This window comes from Phacochoerus africanus, chromosome 6 (genome assembly GCF_016906955.1).
Source record: "Phacochoerus africanus isolate WHEZ1 chromosome 6, ROS_Pafr_v1, whole genome shotgun sequence".
Classification (NCBI taxonomy): Eukaryota; Metazoa; Chordata; class Mammalia; order Artiodactyla; family Suidae; genus Phacochoerus; species Phacochoerus africanus.
This window is the reverse complement of record NC_062549.1, coordinates 70,012,369-70,030,813: the sequence shown is the minus strand read 5'-3', so window position 1 is coordinate 70,030,813 and position 18,445 is coordinate 70,012,369. Positions and strand designations below refer to the sequence as shown.

At 39.4% G+C, this 18,445-nt stretch overlaps 1 protein-coding gene across 2 annotated transcripts in view; it reads right to left on the bottom strand.

Annotated features, from left to right (window-relative positions):
- LOC125129286 (cytochrome P450 7B1) overlaps positions 1–18,445 on the bottom strand; it is a 172,447-nt gene that overhangs the window by 7,604 nt on the left and 146,398 nt on the right. For both annotated transcript variants that reach the window (XM_047783845.1, XM_047783846.1), the window contains exons 3-4: positions 11,172–11,759; positions 10,502–10,708 (exon numbers count right to left, since the gene is read on the bottom strand). In XM_047783845.1, the coding sequence (XP_047639801.1) occupies positions 10,502–10,708; positions 11,172–11,759 (795 nt within the window). The remainder of the gene's footprint in view (positions 1–10,501; positions 10,709–11,171; positions 11,760–18,445) is intronic.

Here is an 18,445-nt window from a genome sequence, read left to right as displayed (position 1 = left end):
ATTCTTTCTAATCAGCAATGTGAAAAAGAGCTCCAAATTGAGTGTTTTTTCCCCCTTCACATGGTAACAAATGGTTGTGTTGATGGCTTGCAGTTTAGAATCACATACACACACAGCCCTGTTTCTTCAGTGTGCAGCAAAGCTCTGAAATGTAGAATACCCAATTATTAGATTACAGAGGGGAGCTGGTCAGTGAGGGCTTGCATCAGCCAAAAAAGAAAAATAAATGCGATTTCTCAAAAATTGAAATCCACGCACAGCTTGCAGAGAGATATCAAGTAGCTTTGGGGACCCTCTCCCAGTAGGTTTTTCCCTAAGCATGCATTTGTCTAAAGAAATGAGGCTGCGGTCAGCTCTGTGTGGCCAGTGTGGTGATTCAATGTGACGTACAGTGAGGCTGTGCATATTCTTTTGGACTGCCTTCGTTATTATAATCAGGCAGAGTCAAATCGGTTTGTTGGTGACGAGGCCAGAAAAGAACTTTGGTTTTGGAACAGGGACTCTACTGCAGATAGCCACAAGGCACCTGACACGACGGATTTCAACTGGCAGGACACCAGCGACCAACATTTCTATGGTGAAAAGCAAGGGTCAGCTTCCCACGCACTGCTGCTGGCTCTGTTGGCTCAACAACAGCACAGCATCATTTTAGCTTGTGGTGTGAAATGGTAGCTGACATATGCAGCAGTGCCGTTCACCCACCGGATCCAGGAGGGGTGTAGGAAGAAGACCCCCAAAAGCAAAATCGGTGTGGGGTGGCCGCTGTGACAGGGCCGGCGTCGAACAGTCCGAATAACACAGTCACCTCCCATTGGCCGACGTGCTCTCGGGCAGCATGGCAGCTTGCGCCCGCCGCAGTATCACAAATGACAATTGGGCAAGCATATCTTATGCAGAAGTTAATCACAATAATGGAGCACCAAGTGTGGCTTAGCGGTCAGATCGTAAATGACAAATCTGTTTTACCTTCCAGTACCAGTTATGTGCGCACGACGAGGTTGGCTCTCGCTCTGAGCGATCATGCTGATAATCATCAGAGGACAAAAGTAATGAGTGGCATTATTACCTACAATGGAGATGGGAGCTTCCGTGGCTCTGCGTTGCAACGGACAGACACAAAAGCCACAGCCTCTCCACCGGCCCCAGGAAGAATGCAGGCAGGGCTATACGTTGAGAAAATGACAACTGCACAATAAAAAAAAAAAAATGCAGCCTCTACTTGTAGTTGTCATAGTTGAGCAGACACCAGCCAGTGCCACTGACAGACCAGCTGGGCCCTGGGAGGACGTCCACGCTGCACCAGGAGGTACAGTAAATTATCCTGCACGGTAGAACAACATCTGTTTCTGCGCTAGTGCCGAACAAACAAGGCAATTTAAAGCATACCAAGGGATAACCAAGCAACAGATGAACATGACCCTCATTTCCCCCCCTTCTCACACTTGAGGTGCTAAACTTCATTGTGCAAGCACTCCACGAAAAGAGGGGCCAGGTTGGTTTGATAAGGTGTTGTCAGAGAGATTTTGCATATTTCCAAAATGGAAAGAAAAACCTTATAGTATTGTTATTCTTAGTAGCTTCCTTCCCCCTTCTATCCTCGTTTCTTTTATACCAAAGCTAGCACTCAGTTCTCAATTCGCTCTAGAATTTAAAAAAAAAAAAAAACCCACAAACTTTCCATATACTTATAAATATTCAGTCTTTAAACCTAATTTGCTATACTTAGTTCACATGCCTTCAAGCATTTGTCTTCCAATTTCCACTGAATAAATGCGTACTAATGAGAACTAGAGCAAGCTGCTGAGGCAGAGCTGGGTGACTTGGGTCTGGCCTGCCACCAGCTTGTGATAGGCGGGCAAATTGAGTTAAAATGAAAAGTCTTGTCAGCTGAAATTCAACATGGTAGCCAAACAGCAAGCTGTCAATCATTCCAGCCAAAACAAGAGACCGCAGGTAATAAAAGGTCACTGTGATCATTAGAGCACTTGGCTTTCATCTGCAAGTTAATTTTAATTAAACATGATCTCGATCTGTAAATGTTTTATAAAACTTATTGTGCATAATGGATTGTTAATTTATACTAACATTTAGCAGGTAATAAGACCCTCTACTTACTAAATGTACTGTAGAAAAATGGCTATCAGGAATGCAAATATTTGGGGGATAACTTACAGCAGGCCCTGCAAGGTGCCAACGATTGCCCCTGTGATTAAGAGAGGGCTGCCTATCTTCTAAGAACTGAACTTTACTGACCAGTACACACCAGGAAATCGGATTACAGAATTCCCACAAGGAATTCACAATTCAGAGCCTGCACTGTCCTCTTCACCTGGCTAGGAAAGATTTGTTTCCCTTTGCAGAATATAAAAATATTCTGATTAAGGATCCCTTCTAAGAAAACGCTAAAGAATACAGAGCTCAGATGCTTTACTTGGCGGCTGTGAAGAAAAACGGCAAAGGGAATGAAATGCTGCTAGAAAAAAGGAATAATACACTCTCTCTTCTGCCCTCGGATCTCAATTCTGGCTGTAATAATTGACAGATGATTCTCATTTGCAAATTTAAAGCACTGAAGCTGCTTATGACAATCAATAATGCATGTTACAATGCAAACACAAATAAGCACATCCAAGTTTCTGCCTCACACTTAGGCCACGTCTGGATATGTGGAATGAATGTACTGTGACATGGCCAGGCTGTTAATTTGGGTCATCTTAATGACTGGTGCAGACTGTCACACCATCTGATTAGCCATGGTGATCGGTGGATATCGGCGATGGCCGGAGTGAAATGAACACCCAGGCCCGGCCGCAGTCAGCTGGGGCTGAACACTTGGGGCGGTCTTTAAAAAGGGGGTGGACAGGAAGGGGGAGCTCTAGAAGGCATGAGGAAATGGGGTGACCCGCCAGATGTGCGCGTGAGCCTTTACATAACCGCCTTGAGGACAGGTGCGAAGGTAAATAAGAAATTGTCATCATCAGATCACTTGAAGCTAAATGACTACTTTTTGGCTCAACAACTGTATATTTTAAGTAAAGTTAAAAATAAATCTGTATCGGTCTGAATGCTTACTTTCACTCTGCATTGCAGAGTCGGCTTTTGGTTTACGGCAAAAATAGAGAACGGTAAATTCAATGTTCGAGTAGTCAATCCATGTATGATTAAGGGCCTTCTCTGCTCAGGGCACTGGGCCACTCTTGTTGTGGGAAAAGAGAACACAGCATATGGATTTGGCTTTCACAACCTAGGTGGTTTAAAGTTAGAAGGTACAGGTGTACAACAGGAATGCTTGCCAGAGTTCTGGTGAAGATGCTGCTCAATTTCTGACTGGATAGCTTCAATGATGTCCATTTTAGACATAAGCTTTTTTTTTTTTTTTCTGAGCTGAAATTCTCCTTCCTTTTGTGAAAACACAAAGGCAACAAAAAAAATTTTGTTTTAAATCTCTCTTCCACTTAACAGCCCCTTAAAAGTATGTAAAGACAACTATCATTCTATTTTTTAATTGTATGTCAGAGATGACATGGCCTGTAGTCTTGAATTCAATTAATCAATGTGACTCTTATAATGTGGTAGAGCTTGGGTGTGCTCTTTCAGTTGGATAAGGAGAGAGGAGCTACTTTCTCTGCCCTAGATACCATGCTTCTATTAATATTTTGTTGGAAGCAGACGAGCAGATTTTTGAGGTAATATCACCACAGACCTGTTTTAAGCTTTCTGATATCTCAGGGGCTATCAGCTCCGATTGCTCATTACAATTACCTGAGGTGGTTCAAAAAGATATGGCTTCATCTCAGGCCAATGGCATCAGAACCACTGCATTAACTAAACCTCTTAAATGAGTGGCTTGGCAGTGAGAGAAATGCGAGAGCTCGCCAAACAAGGATTTCTGTATAGATTTTGTCTTTATCAAATGAACTTAAAAAAACAGGTTAAAGTTCGAACGGAAGACCATCTCATTGTTGCTCCAACATCTGGTAGATGCTGTTTACATTATTTCTTTGTTGAATCTGATTTTTTTTTTTTTTTTGCTCTTTAGGGCCGCAGCAACGCAGGGTCTGAGCAGCATCTGCCACCTACACCACAGCTCATGGCAATGCCAGATCCTTAACCCACTGAGTGAGGCCAGGGATCAAACCTGCATCCTCATGGATACTAGTTGAATTAGTTATTGCTGAGCCGAAATGGGAACTCCCAAGCCTACATCTTTATAAGCTTTTTGGCAGATACATGTTGAACACTTCTGTTTCATGGTCAAGGCAGGATCAGAGACCATGGATACTAATCACTGATTTGTCTGTTTCCTTCTGTCTTTTCCCATGACTGTATCTACTGTTTTCTTTTGATTTACAGGCAAAACCTAGAAAACCTACAAAAATAAGTGTTTTGTGGCTTATCTAGGAATAATACAGAAAATACTGCTGTTATTTTTGGTGAAGAAAATCTATTTTTTTTCTTTTTTTCTTTTTTTTAGGGCCATACCCTCGACATATGGATATTCCCGGGGTAGGGTCGAATCAGAGCTACAGCTGCGGGCCTATACCACAGCCACAGCAATGCGGGATCCAAGCCGAATCTTTGATCTACACCACAGCTCATGGCAATGCTGGATCTCTGACTCACTGAGCAAGGCCAGGGATCGAACCTGCATCCTCGTGGATACTAGTTGGATTGGTTTCTGCTGTGCCACAATGGGGAACTCCAAGAAAATCAATTTGGTAGAGTTTATTTCAACCTAAATAAAATGTCAATTTTGTTTTAAAAAATAAACCAGTAGTTTGGAACCTTGGTTGCACCTTTGAATCATCTGCGGAATTGTCTGCAGAGCTTGTAAAGCCATCAGCCTGTCCTCCAGGCCAATAGAATCAGAACCTCTGGGGGTGGGACCAGGTTTGCCTACTTTTTAAAGCTCCCCAGAAGATTCCAAAGAGCAAGGAAGGTTGAGAACCGCAGATCTAAGCTCTCTGCTGCTAGACCACACATTTCCTCATCCTGTTCTCACGCAGGTGACTTTTAGACGGAGGTACAGTAATCTGCCTTCCCATTACATCCCCCATTTAATCCTTTCAACTTCTGTTCCCTGCATTCATTAGATTATCCAGCCCTCTTTGCTTTGAAAATATGATAAACATCCAAATCAGTATTTTTCACTTTTTAACCCATGCTTCCCTCTGTTACCTATAAAAATCTCACTCTCAGATTCCTGGTGGACCCTTTAAGGGACATGCCTCTCTCCCCTTCTCCAGTTAGAAATTTCTAACATGAAGTGGAACTTCTACCTCTTGCATATCCCCACTGGAAGAGAGAATGTTGTTAAACTTGACTACTGCTTGTCTCAATTATGTACACTTTTCATTTTTCTAATATGTAATTATTTTGTAATATTGAATGAGCTTTTCCAAAATAACACCCACAGTTATGACAAATACACCACACTAAGATGTTAATAGTCAGGAAACTGTGTGTGTGTGTGTGTGTGTGTGTGTGTGTGTGTGTGTGTGTGTGTGGTGCGGGCGGTATATGGGAACTGTCTTTGTAACTTTTCTGTAAATCTAAAACTATTCTAAAATGGAAAGTTTTTTTTCGCCAAAAAAAAAAAAACCCACAAAATTCTGATGTGAAATTCTAACCTCGACCTCACCCTCAAACCCTACTGCATTGGAGAATTCATGATACGTATCCTTGTAAAAATTAGTGGTCAAGGTCTGTAGTACATTTCTGGAGTTTTTTTCCCTGAGGTGACAGTGTTTAATGGCTAACATTGAAGTGACATAGACCCAGCATCAATTTCTGGCTCTGCCACTATCTAGTTCTAGGATTTGGGTTGGTTAACTAATCTTTCTGCATCTGATACCTAAGAATTAAATGAAAAGAAAAATACTTGAGGATTAGATAATCTCTTTTTCTCTATAAATAAGCTAATACTTGATGCTGGTTAAATAAGCTAATAACCCTACCACACAGTAAAATAATAATTATTACTATTGTCATTCCTAATGTCTCACCCTGAAATTAAGCATAGAGTTAACTCTATGACCATCTAGCCAACATCTTCTGATCTTGACCACGCACACATAACAGCTGGCTTTAATGAATTCAGATACAAAGAAAAAGGACTTCAAAGATTCTGGAACTAGACAAGTCTGAGGAGGAAAGTGTGGCCATAAAACCCAAGTTCAAATCTTGCTTCTTTCCTTTACCTCCATGACTTTATTAGGCAAGTTATTTAGCACCCTGAGAATTTTCTCCTCTGTAAAAATAATGACAAAATAAGAGGTGCTCCAGTCTCCCAGTATCTTGGTGAAGTTCATATGAAACAATAGAAGTCCATAAAATTGCTTTAAAATACTGAAGTCACCAATATATTTAACATGAACTATGTCTAATAATCATTATTTATTACTAAATAATCTTTACTTTTTCCAGTGATCACTCCTTTGTCTCTTTCCCCCCTTAATTACTCACAAACAATGAGCTTGGAGATCTTCTATGGGATTCCACTGGAGAACCATGGCAAGTTCCCAGTTCTAGAGCTATTACATTATACCATCTCCTCCTTTATAAAAAATAACAAGTTTTACTGAGCTCTCATTTTATAGCACCTCCTTTTAATTCAATATCTCTCACTGGGACCATATCTGCAGCTTTTCATTTTTGGGATATATATATATTTTTTGGGGGGGGGATATATATATATATATTTGGACAAAACTAGGTGCCACCAATTCACCCCAATTTTTTGGGATATATATATTTGGACAAAACTAGGTGCCACCAATTCACCAGAGCAGTTCAGAAGTTATAAACCACTTTGCCCTGTGTTCTTATTTGGAGCACGTCTGCACTTTTCATGTGATACACAGAAAGAGTGCTCGTGTGGGGTAAGGTGGACTCGAATTCGATACCAGCATGTTTCACAGATAACTGAAAATTAAGAAAATAATAGAAACATCATAGGGATGGCACTGAGGGATCATTTTGGTGGTAACAGTAAATAACATTTCCTGAACCCATTCTTTTTAACTTGTTCCTGTCCAGTACTCAGGTAACTTGAAGGAAGAAGTAGCACTCAATGAGATTTTTTGCTATCCATTTAACAAAACTTCAATTTTGAGAATGTCTTCCATTTGCAATATCATCTTTTTCTTATCTTCTCTCTGACTCATCTTTTCTCTTGTTCTTTTTCCTGTATTGGAAACCTGTAGTTCTAAATCCTACCTCCACTCCAGGTTCTTCTTTCTGGGAAAATTGATACATTCTTAGTATTCTTTCAGAGTTTCTCAAACTTCCATTGTATCAGCAACTCACTCTGTGGAGCTGTAGGCCTCAAGTAACAGTCATTTGAACCTTACTCTACATACCAACTTTTTCTAAATTTATATTTAAATTTATCTATCTTTCTTTCTTTCTTTCTTTCTTTCTATCTATCTATCTTTTTCAGGCCACATCTGAGGCATATGGAAGCTCCCAGGCTTGGGGTCATATTGGAGCTGCAGCTCTGGCCCACACCACTGCCTGGCAATGGCAGATCTGAGCTGCATCTGTCACCTACACCACAGCTTGCAGCAACACTGGATCCTTAACCCAATGAATGAGGCCAAGGATCAAACTTGCATTCTCAGAGACACTATGTTGGGTTCTTAACCTGCTGAGCCACAACAGGAACTCCTTAAATTTAATTTAATTGTAGATACCATTACTAAACACTGATATAAAGTTTTAGTGAGGACCTGATAAGCAGAATCATTATTAATAAGTTACATAAGTTAAGCCTGTGCCCCATCTGGCTCTGTCTTCTAGGATCACTCTAAATAGGAGAAATCATTTCTGTTCAGAAATAAGATACCCATTTCCACAGAGTTCTAACTTTCCTTTCCAATCTTGTTTTATAAGCAATGTGTGCTGACACGCAAGAATCTCTGTAAAAAAATCCTTTCCTGTGCTCTACTAGTATTGGAATTCTTCTTCCTGTTTTAAAAAAATGCAGCATTCCTTTCATCCTGGTGGTCTTTTTTCTTATAATAACAAAAATTCAAGATATCTTTCTTTAAAGAAATTGCACTTGGAAGACATAGAACTCTTTCCTCAAGGAGATGGGATGCATGTACACTTATGACATTGGGGCCCTGTAAGTATTTAATTCTGTAAATCCTGCCTTTCCGCAGATAGTTCATACCCTTTTGATAGAAATATTTATGATAGAGCTATAATTAGATGCAGAGGTTTCTGTGGTGGGACTGATTCATTTAAAAATGTGCTTCCAGGAGTTCCCGTCGTGGTGCAGTGGTTAACGAATCCGACTAGGAACCATGAGGTTGCGGGTTCGGTCCCTGCCCTTGCTCAGTGGGTTAACGATCCGGCGTTGGCGTGAGCTGTGGTGTAGGTTGCAGACGCGGCTGGGATCCCGCGTTGCTGTGGCTCTGGCGTAGGCGGGTGGCTACAGCTCCGATTCGACCCCTAGCCTGGGAACCTCCATATGCCGCGGGAGCGGCCCAAGAAATAGCAAAAAGACAAAAAAAAAATGTGCTTCCATCTGTATCAAATGTCTGTTTGAAGGAAGAAGAAAATGGACCTTATTTTCTAGAAGATTCAATTTTCCTAACAAACATTGGCTCTGCTGGTACCCAAGGTCCTGATGAACGGGATCCACCTTCTAGATTCCTGAAGGCACCGTCTTTATTCAGATGGATCTCCATGCACTTCAGGTTGGTGGTGGAGTTTATCTGCTGATGATAAGTGAGCTGTAAATTCATGAGGGCCTCTGGATGAAAACCTCTAGCTCTCTAGCTATGGACTTAAACAGACCCAAATTATGGCTCTGGAACTTGTCAGTTTTTCTGTTTGAATACATTAAAACTTGTCTGCTTTAACACTATGACTGTGAAATGAACTTTTCTTTCAATAGTGAGAAGTGAGTAAAAAGATAATTGATGACTTTCAACCAAATTTTTAAGAGCAATAACTGCGTACTGAATATAAACACATATTCCTTAAAGTTTATTTGCTTTACCTCCCAGTATACACCATCTGATTCATCAAACACAACTGAAATTACTTCAATATATGGGAAATGCAACCTTCGTCTTCATAGGAACTATAATCTTCTCCCCAGAAAATACTATGTATCCACGTGAAAGCAACTACCCAGAACGTTATGCAAATTCTGTGCATTTGTTCCCCAGTAATTTTGACAAGAAAAATAAAATCATATTTGTATTTTAATAATGCTGGGATTATTTTCTTTCTCCAAGCAAATACAAAAGTACTTTGATAATGTGTGCTAAAAACAGCACAGCCAAACAAGCTAGCCACCTGTCACTACAAGGCAAGCTTCTTGCTATTGCCTCCGAAGGGTCTTATCTTAACCAGTGGGAACAATCTCTAGAACACTCAGGCCATTCTTACTGTCAACTTGGTCAATGCTGATCAAGACCTGCAGGACCTTTGTTCTTAGAAGTTCCCATCAAAGAATTGGAACATATTGAAAAGGGAAAATACTGAGGCCGACGTGCGCTAAAATACTCGCCTACATTGTCAAAGGGGGGGAAGGAAGCAACAGAGACATATAAAGACTCACTCCTACATTTGTCCAAAAGGACTTGGAATAACATATAGTAAAGGAAACCACAGGGTGAAATGTCAACAATGAAAAAACCAGACTAACTCATTGATGTGGAATTTAATTTTGAGAATTAAAATTCATTCATACAATGATAGCGGTCTTATCAAAACTGGAAAAGGAGAATCCGCAGTCATCAAAAGCGCATGGTTACTGGCCCGCAGGCCCACAAAGACATAGAAAAGCAACTTAATTACTTCTGATGTCAAATGTATTTGAAACTGTGACCGTGCGTATCTCATGAGTCAATGACTATTTCTAAAATATTGATATTTCACATGGTGGAATTTGTGGTTGTGCCTTTTCCTTTTCCCTCCCTCCCTTTCTTTCTTCCTTTTCTCTTTCCTTCCCCTCGTCTGTTTAAATCATGAACTTCTGATGGACATCACTCTTACTTCATTTTTGAGAATCATATACTTCAAGCTGTATAAAACATCCCAACCTCTGTCTGAAAACACAGACACCATTTTAGGGAAGAGTAAATATATTTTGTACGCAAGTTACCAGACTGAAATACTTTCTTTTAAATCCCAAATACTTTTCTGGTTAAGAGAGTACAGCAGTGTTTGGAAAGCATTAGCAACCCAACAGATGCTCAGAATCAAATGACTTAATAGGCATAAACTTTTTTTTTTCAAATAACTGCAAAGCTTTGGTTTAGCCTTTTGCATACCTTATATAGTTAATTACCTAGGCCTTAATGTTTACATGCAATGAGAGTATCTACAGCTATAAACTAGATAATTTATAATTGATGTAAATGGATGTTATTATGTCAATTAGGCAGCTGTGTCCTCCACCTCTTGGTAAACAGCTTTGAGTGATAAACTGAGTTTGCAGAGAGGTACCTTCTTTTCTTCATAACAGATAAAAATAAATTACCTAGGTAGACCAGACTGTCCAATTGTTCTCTGGTGAGGTGGATGGAAAATCCAGGCCCTTTCTTTTGACCTGTTGACTGTAGCAAATGGTCAATTTCGTCACGCAGCACTGCCATAGCTTCTGGGTTCCGGAGAAGGTAATACATAGTCCAGGACATAGTTGGAGCAGTGTTTGCCACAGAGGCCCAGAGCAAGCCTAAATGATGTGCTGGGAGAAAATAAGTGAAAAGGAAGATTAATAGCATTTATTACACTGATTAGATTTGCAGTGTGCTAATTAAAAGATGTTAGGACACAGACCCAGCCAAGGATCAGTGCATGCTAATGAGGACCAATAGGCTTCTGAAGTCTAATTTTCTGCTTAATGAGAATAGTTTAAAATGTAATGTGTGTATGGTGGGGTGGGGAGGAGGGGGATGAGATAAGAGGAGTAAATGCCGCTTAGTTATACTCTTTCTCATTATCACTGTTAAGTATCCTGCATTACCACCTCAGCAAGAAAAAAAAAAAAAATCAATTATCACAAAGGGTTGTTTCAGAGTAAAACATTTTATCATTAGCCAATTAGAAAGAGCATAAAAATTTTCAAGGTCACCACTTTGTCTTTTTATTTCAAAGGTCTATTGTAAATTATTTTATTTTAGACAAGTCATCATTCAGAAGTTTCTTACCTCCTATTTCAATATCCTGGGGCAGATAGTATTTCTCCAGGATATCTTGCCTCCTTTGAACAACTTCTGACCAGCCTTGGAACTTAGCTAAGTTTTCTGTTGTCAACAGTTTTATCAGTTTCAATCGAATAGACTTGATATTTCCTAAAAGCTCAATGGGCATGCCCGATGCTAATTGTGTGAATTTGCCATCAAATTTGAAAAAGTCGTCTTTTAACTCAGTAATAAATGTTTTCCTGTGGCCAAGGAGAATACTTCCATATACAGTTGTCAATGTCATCTCAAATATTACTGAGTTGCAGAATGTGAACAAGGATTCTGTGTGCCAACTTGTGGTTTTTAAGAGCTGGGGTTCAAAAACCTGCTTTAGACTCTGCATTATGTTTTCCATCAGCATGTCCAGATGCCTCCCTTGTAAAAGCTGATAGCAGGTATGAAGCTCATCGTTCATAGCGTCATCCTCCACCAACTTTTTGATAGAAAATACTCTCAGTAATACTTTATTACTAAATCCTCGAAAGCTTAATTTTTGATTTTTGATCACTGACTGGTACTGGAAAGGATCCAGGATAAATGTGATGTACTTTCCTAAAAGAAACAAATGAGAACATGAGTTTTTGCGGTAGCAAGACCAAACAAAACAAGAAATCTGAAATTTGAAAGATACCTTAGTTAAAATTAAAAAGATCCTAATAACTAACATCTAGAAGGGTACAAAGTTTAATAAAAATGTATTCGAGTCAAAATGCCACCACATGTTTTCTTTTCAAATGAAAGATGACGGGAAAACTCTAGAAGCTTACAGTGAAACATTCTGGAGTTCCCGTCGTGACACAGTGGAAATGAATCCCACTAGGAACTATGAGGTTGTGGGTTCGATCCTTGGCCTTACTCAGTGGGTTAAGGATCCAGCATTGCCGTGAGCGGTGGTGTAGGTCGAGGATCTGGCGTTGCTGTGACTGTGGTGTAGGCCAGCAGCTGTGGTTCTGATTCGACCCCTAGCCTGGGAACCTCCATGTGCCACGGGTATAGCCCCAGAAAAAGCAAAATAAATAAACAAACAAATAAATAAATAAATAAAGGAAATATTCTGAAATTCTTAATGACTTTCAAAAAGACAGTTGATTCTTCAAATTTTTATTTTAATAAAGTACCAAGATATTTCAATTCTCTCTCTCTCTTTTTTTTTTTTCCTTGTCTTTTTAGGGCTACACCTACTGCATACGGAGGTTCCCAGGCTAGGGGTTGAATAGAAGCTGCAGCCACCAGCCTACACCAGAGCAGTATCAACAAAGAATCTGAGCCGCACCTGCGGTTCATGGCAACGCTGGATCCTTAAACCACTTAACCCACTGAGAGAGGCCAGGGATTGAACCTGTGTCCTCACAGATATTAGCTGGATTCTTTACCTCTGAGCCATGGCGGGAACTCCCAATTCTCTTTTCAATAGTCTCAAAATTCCTTACTTAAACATTTCTCATATCTTTCCCCAATAAGACAAAAAGAAAACAGACAAACAGGTTTATTGATTGTTTATACTTCATATAGAGCTTTTTCATACTTGGTATTATCTTAGTTTTGGTTGGAGACAATAATTTTAACTCAAATAAATGAACATGTGGTACAAATCAGGTACTCACAAATGAATGTCTAATTCAACACTAACAATAAATAACAAATACCAACATTTTCATTTTATAGATGAGAAAATAGTAGCTCAGGGAGATTTAGTGACACGTCCAAAGTCTCATACTGATTTGTGACTGAAAGAGGATTCCGAACTAGAATTCATTCATGCTTTCATCTGTTCATTCATGCATTCATTCAACATTTATTGACACCCAGATACTTGGTTGTATTTCTTTCCTCTGAAGCTAAAGCGGTAAAGGCATCATCATATCATTACAGACACTCAGAAAGCAGAGTGTGAAACAAAGTAAAGGAAGCAGGAAGTGGGATCTGTTTCTGTTGTCCTGGAGATGTCAACAAGGGTTCTCTGAGGTGGTGATATCTGCTCTAATCATATACCAGTGCAGACTGAGGGTGCTGGGGACAAACACAGATTCCTCACTTATTCTGACCCATAAGATGGGACCTACAAGTCTCTAAATTTTTTTTTTTTTTTGGTCTTTTGTCTTTTCAGGGCTGCACTAGTAGCACATGGATGTTCCCGGGCTAGAGGCTGAATCGGAGCTGTAGCCGCCTGCCTACACCACAGCCGCTGCAACGTGGGATCTGAGCCGCATCTGCGACCTACACCCCAGCTCATGGCAACTCAGGATCCTTAACCCACTGAGCAAGGCCAGGGATCGAACCTGCATCCTCGGGGATCCTAGTCGGGTTCATTAACCACTAAACCACAATGGGAACTCCTGCAAGTCTCTGTTTTTGACAAGGGCCTCAAGTGATTCTTATAAGGAGACCTACTGAGAAACAAAATCATACTATGGTCTCTCTCAAAACTGACAAAGATCTTGGAGATTCTAGTTTCACCCTTCCCTTCCCACCTTCCTCCACCCCACCCCACCACGGAATCTATCAGCTAAAGAAAGTCAGGAGAAGTTAAGGGCCAAGATCATGCTGTCATCTTTAGTAGCAGAGCCCGACAAGAAGACAGTCTCCATGCACCCTCCCTCTCCTTCCACAGTACCAATTTCTTGTCACTCCAGTGCTATTTCAAGATTCTCGCCAACTGGAGTTCCTGTTGTGGCTCAGCAGAAATGAATCTGACTATCATCCATGAGGACACAGGTTTGATCCCTGGCCTCGCTCAGTGGGTTAAGGATCTGGCATTGCCGTGAGCTGTGGTGTAGGTCGAAGATGCAGCTTGGATCCTGCATTGCTGTGGCTGTGGTGTAGGCCGGCAGCTGTAGCTCAGATTTGACCCCTAGCCTGGGAACCTCCGTATGTCACGGGTGGGGCCCTAAAAAAACAAAAACAAACAAAAAAAAGATTCCTACTAATTAGAAGTCATATGCAGACAGCACTCAATAATAGCACAAGTAAGTCTTTTCTTTCCAAGGACATACATGAAATTTAGATCCCACAAACTTTAATTCTTATTTATTGTCTTCTAGAAAACAGTAAATAATTAGACACCAAAGTCTGTCTAATCATTTGCACTTGGCTCTTCAACGCATTATTCCTGTGTGTGTTGTGTGTGTGTGTGTGTGTGTGAAGCTTCCTTAGATGAACAACTTCTTGTTTGTTTGTTCATCTAAGCTTCCTTAGATGAACAACTTCTTGTTTGTTATTTACCTAACTCAAACAGCATCACAGAAATTAAATTCAACTTGATGCAAGATTTAGGATAAAGTTTTAAACAATTTTCAACCTCATCCTAGAAACAGGATAAATGTTTTTCTGTTTTGCAACTTTAAAACATAATTTAAGTTTTTAGTGTACATGCATATACATGTGCTATAATTTTTTTCTAAGAGTTAAGTCATATGACTTTAACTCCAGTCACTCTATTTCCCCTTAATTTACTTCAAGAGGTGGGCCAATCTAGGAACAAGGGCTAGAAGTGACAACTCTTTCTGGCCAGATTCCAAAGCTGTATCTATAAAGTAAACTGGATTCTGTTTTTCTCTGGGGAGAGCAAAATGGTCTCAACTGGATTTGGCATATTTTATGACACCTGCTTTACCATAGCAGCTTAATTAAATAAAATTAAGCATCTGCCTGACGAATAATTGAAAAAAAAGTCAACTCTCTTATTTTGCAAAAGATATAAATTTAGGCAAGGCTGTGTATTTTCACAGGTGGTGATTCATACTTTCCTCCTTTCACTAAATGAAAGGATTTTGCTAAATATCTACATGGAGTTATTTCAGATTAGTCACTAAAATTCAGAGAATGTGTAAAAGGCTCAGTTTGTAAAACACAATTTTTAGAGAATACTTAGAATTTTTTTCTTGCCAATTTTCTATATTCACCAAAATCTAAGTGGAAAGACAAAACTATATTCAACCATTGTCATTGGCCTCCTTAAACAGAGACTTCATACACTTTGGAGTTTTCAATCTAGAATTCATCACAAATATGCATATATTCCCCCGCTCTCTCCCTTTCTCTCCTCTGCTTAGGGGTGAGGATATGGGAGGAAACCACAAGATTAATTTCAAATAAAAGGAATAAAAGCTAAATGTGGAAAGCTATTTCTGGTTTGCAACCAACTATTAATATTTTTTCAGATAAGCAGTTGTTGTAGATAGGTTCTTTTAAAAAAATCATTACTAGTTAGTTTAAAGCAATTTGTTTGCAGATAAAAATTCTCACTCTTTTCAAAGCTCTTGACCTTCTAGGACCTATAGTTTCTTTTTCTCATTCTTTTTAAATTTTCTTCAATATCTAGGCATTATGCTTCACTTACTATCTTTCTAAATAAGATGTGGATTGCTGAGTAAGTCGTTTTGATATTCTGGATTTTACTTTTCAAGTGGGTTTGGAAGCACTTATAACACTGAAGATGCTAGCTGGCTTTCCAACTTTTAATCTTCAGTATAAACAATTTAAGCTAAGTTTTCCAAAATTAATATTAATTTAAACCATCTGTCCACCATCTGCTAATGTGAAATTCAAAACCAGAGTTTCTTTGTAATCTTTAATCAGACAGTTAGGAAAACACATATACATTCATAAAATGAATTTAAATTTCTTAACAAAGGAAATCTGAAAAGTTATTCTAAAGGCCATGTATTCTTGGAGCAGAATTAACTTTTGTTCCAGTGTGGTTTCATATAAGTGAATACCAAGTGCCAACAGGCAACTTGCCTAGTTCACAAAGATCACAAGATAGAAACAATATCCTTTGCTGTGTTTTCAAAAAAGGAAAAGAATGTTATCAGCAGTTGATAAGAAATATTGATTTAAAGAATTTCAGAGTTTGCATTCATCTAAAATATAAATGTCAAAATGAGGCCCACTTACGCAGAAAAACATATATATATATACATATATATATATATATATATATATATGTATATATATACATGCATATATAAAATCTTCTTTTTGGATAGTAAATTTGAAATGAGGACAAAATTTTTAAAGTATTCTTTGCTAATAATTTCATTCTCATCCTTTTGAGGAGCTGGCTGGGCCTTAAGATATTAACTCCAGCATTTCTGAATAACCTGTGCATGATTCCTTACTAACTCAACAGCCTTTTCACTTCCTTCAAAATTACTTCTTTTAGGAAGATGAAGCCACATGATGCCAAGTATGCCACTAAATGTTAAAAAAAATAGGTCATTCACCCTCATGTCTTATATACAAGTAGTCTGACAGCTCAATCATTATAACCTGAATGTTGACATTTTCATTTCATATAATTGGTGCCATACAGAAACACATCCAAGGGAATTCAGAACAACTATCTGACAGTTTGGAAGAGAAAGGCCCAATCAGCAAATAGGAGATAAAGGTGAATTTTTAAGAAATTTTCCATAACTCTAAACTTTTGATCTCTGTTTGGCTGGTTGGTTCTTCAACAGACATTCTATAAACCTCAAGCTGAAAATATTGGTGGGAAGATTGGAATGTGAACCAACTTTTTGTTTTATGAGGATGATCCATTACCTAGTCCCCCTCTTATTAGGAAGATTTCACTGGCTGGTGACAATGATGTACAGTGGTGCTTCGCTGGGGTGACATCTAGGGAAAACGATTCCGCTGCACCACCACACCAAACCAATTAGAGAACTATTTTCTGCGACAGGTCACGAATTTACATGGTTTCTCATGAAAAGATGTACCTTTTAATTTCTTTATTAAGATGACATCCGCGTCCCCTAAGACTTTGGGTGATGACAATCATTTGCCCATCATGCACGAACATACACTCACTGAAATCCCATTATGAGACAAGGGTGGGGGATTCTGTCCCTCATTTCACGTTTTCCAAATGAGCTATTTTGCAAACTGATCATTTGAACCACACACATGAAAAGGATTTCCTGACAGGAATGTATGCAAACTCTAGCAAGGAAGCCAAAAGGAAGGAGCAGGACATATTTAACTCTGGTTGTTTCTTGCTGAATTTGAAAACATAACCGTGGTCAAATTATTTAGACATTAGAAATTCAGCAAGCTCCTTGGAATCTACAATTAAGATATTAAGTGTCAGCAGATATTGGCTGTTTTTTGAAAAGTGAATGAAATTATTCAAATCTGCCATAAGTTTCTGCTTTATCATTTTAGATTATTTTCGTGGAATGTATTAAAGAGGAAAACTGAAAATATCAATCATTTGTTGTATCTCCTCATTAGAACCTAAGGTTTAATGTTTTTTAAGGCAAGTGATTATTTTTTTTTAAGTGAAGAATTTAGTTTTGTATTATGAAGCCAAAAGCTCCCTTAGAATGGAAGCCACAGCTATGTCCTTTATTTGGATTACAGTAAGAATTTCATCAGCTTTAAGGTATTGGGGATTCCTCATCAAATACTTACTGTGAATCAATCAGTTCAGAGTTAGAAAATAATGAAGGGAAATAGACAAGTGAATTGGCAATAAATACAAAATTGATTAAATGCTATGACAGAAGTGAGCCTGGGAGTGATCGAAGCCTGGAGAAGAGGCATCAAACCTAATATAGGGAAGAATATATTAGGTGTCTTTGTGGCAATGACCTCCAAAGATAAATCCATGTGGGTCATCTTTCAAAGATGACTTAAAAAGAGAAGACCAGGAGTTCCCGTTGTGGCATAGTGGAAACAAATCTGACTAGGAACCATGAGGTTGAGGGTTCGATCCCTGGCCTTGCTCAGTGGGTTGGGGATCCGGCATTGCGGCTCGGATCCCGCGTTGCTGTGGCTCTGGCGTAGGCTGGTGGCTACAGCTCTGATGGAACCCCTAGCTTGGGACCTCCATACGCCACGGGTGTGGCCCTAAAAGATACCAAAAAGAAAAAGAAAAAAAAAAAAGAGAGAAGACCAGCATTCTGGCTGAAAGCACCACAAAACAAACACCAGAGGCACAGAAGGGCGTGGTGTGTGAGGAGGAAATGTCAAACAACTTGGTGCATTCATGATGTATTTAGCACCCGGCCAGGAGTAGCCAGAGACAGGGCTGGGGCGGTGGACGGAGCCTAGACCTCCGGCAGTCTTAAGAAGATTGCGTTACAGGCTGCGATTTCTCTGTTTCTAAGATACAAGATTTTTTTCCCATGTCAATTTTTCTTAAGTTCGAGTGCTTACAATCACTGTTGGAAGAGACTTGCCAGGGGAAGGAGTAAGTTGTGATGAAACAAATACTGCCTCTGGTTCATGTG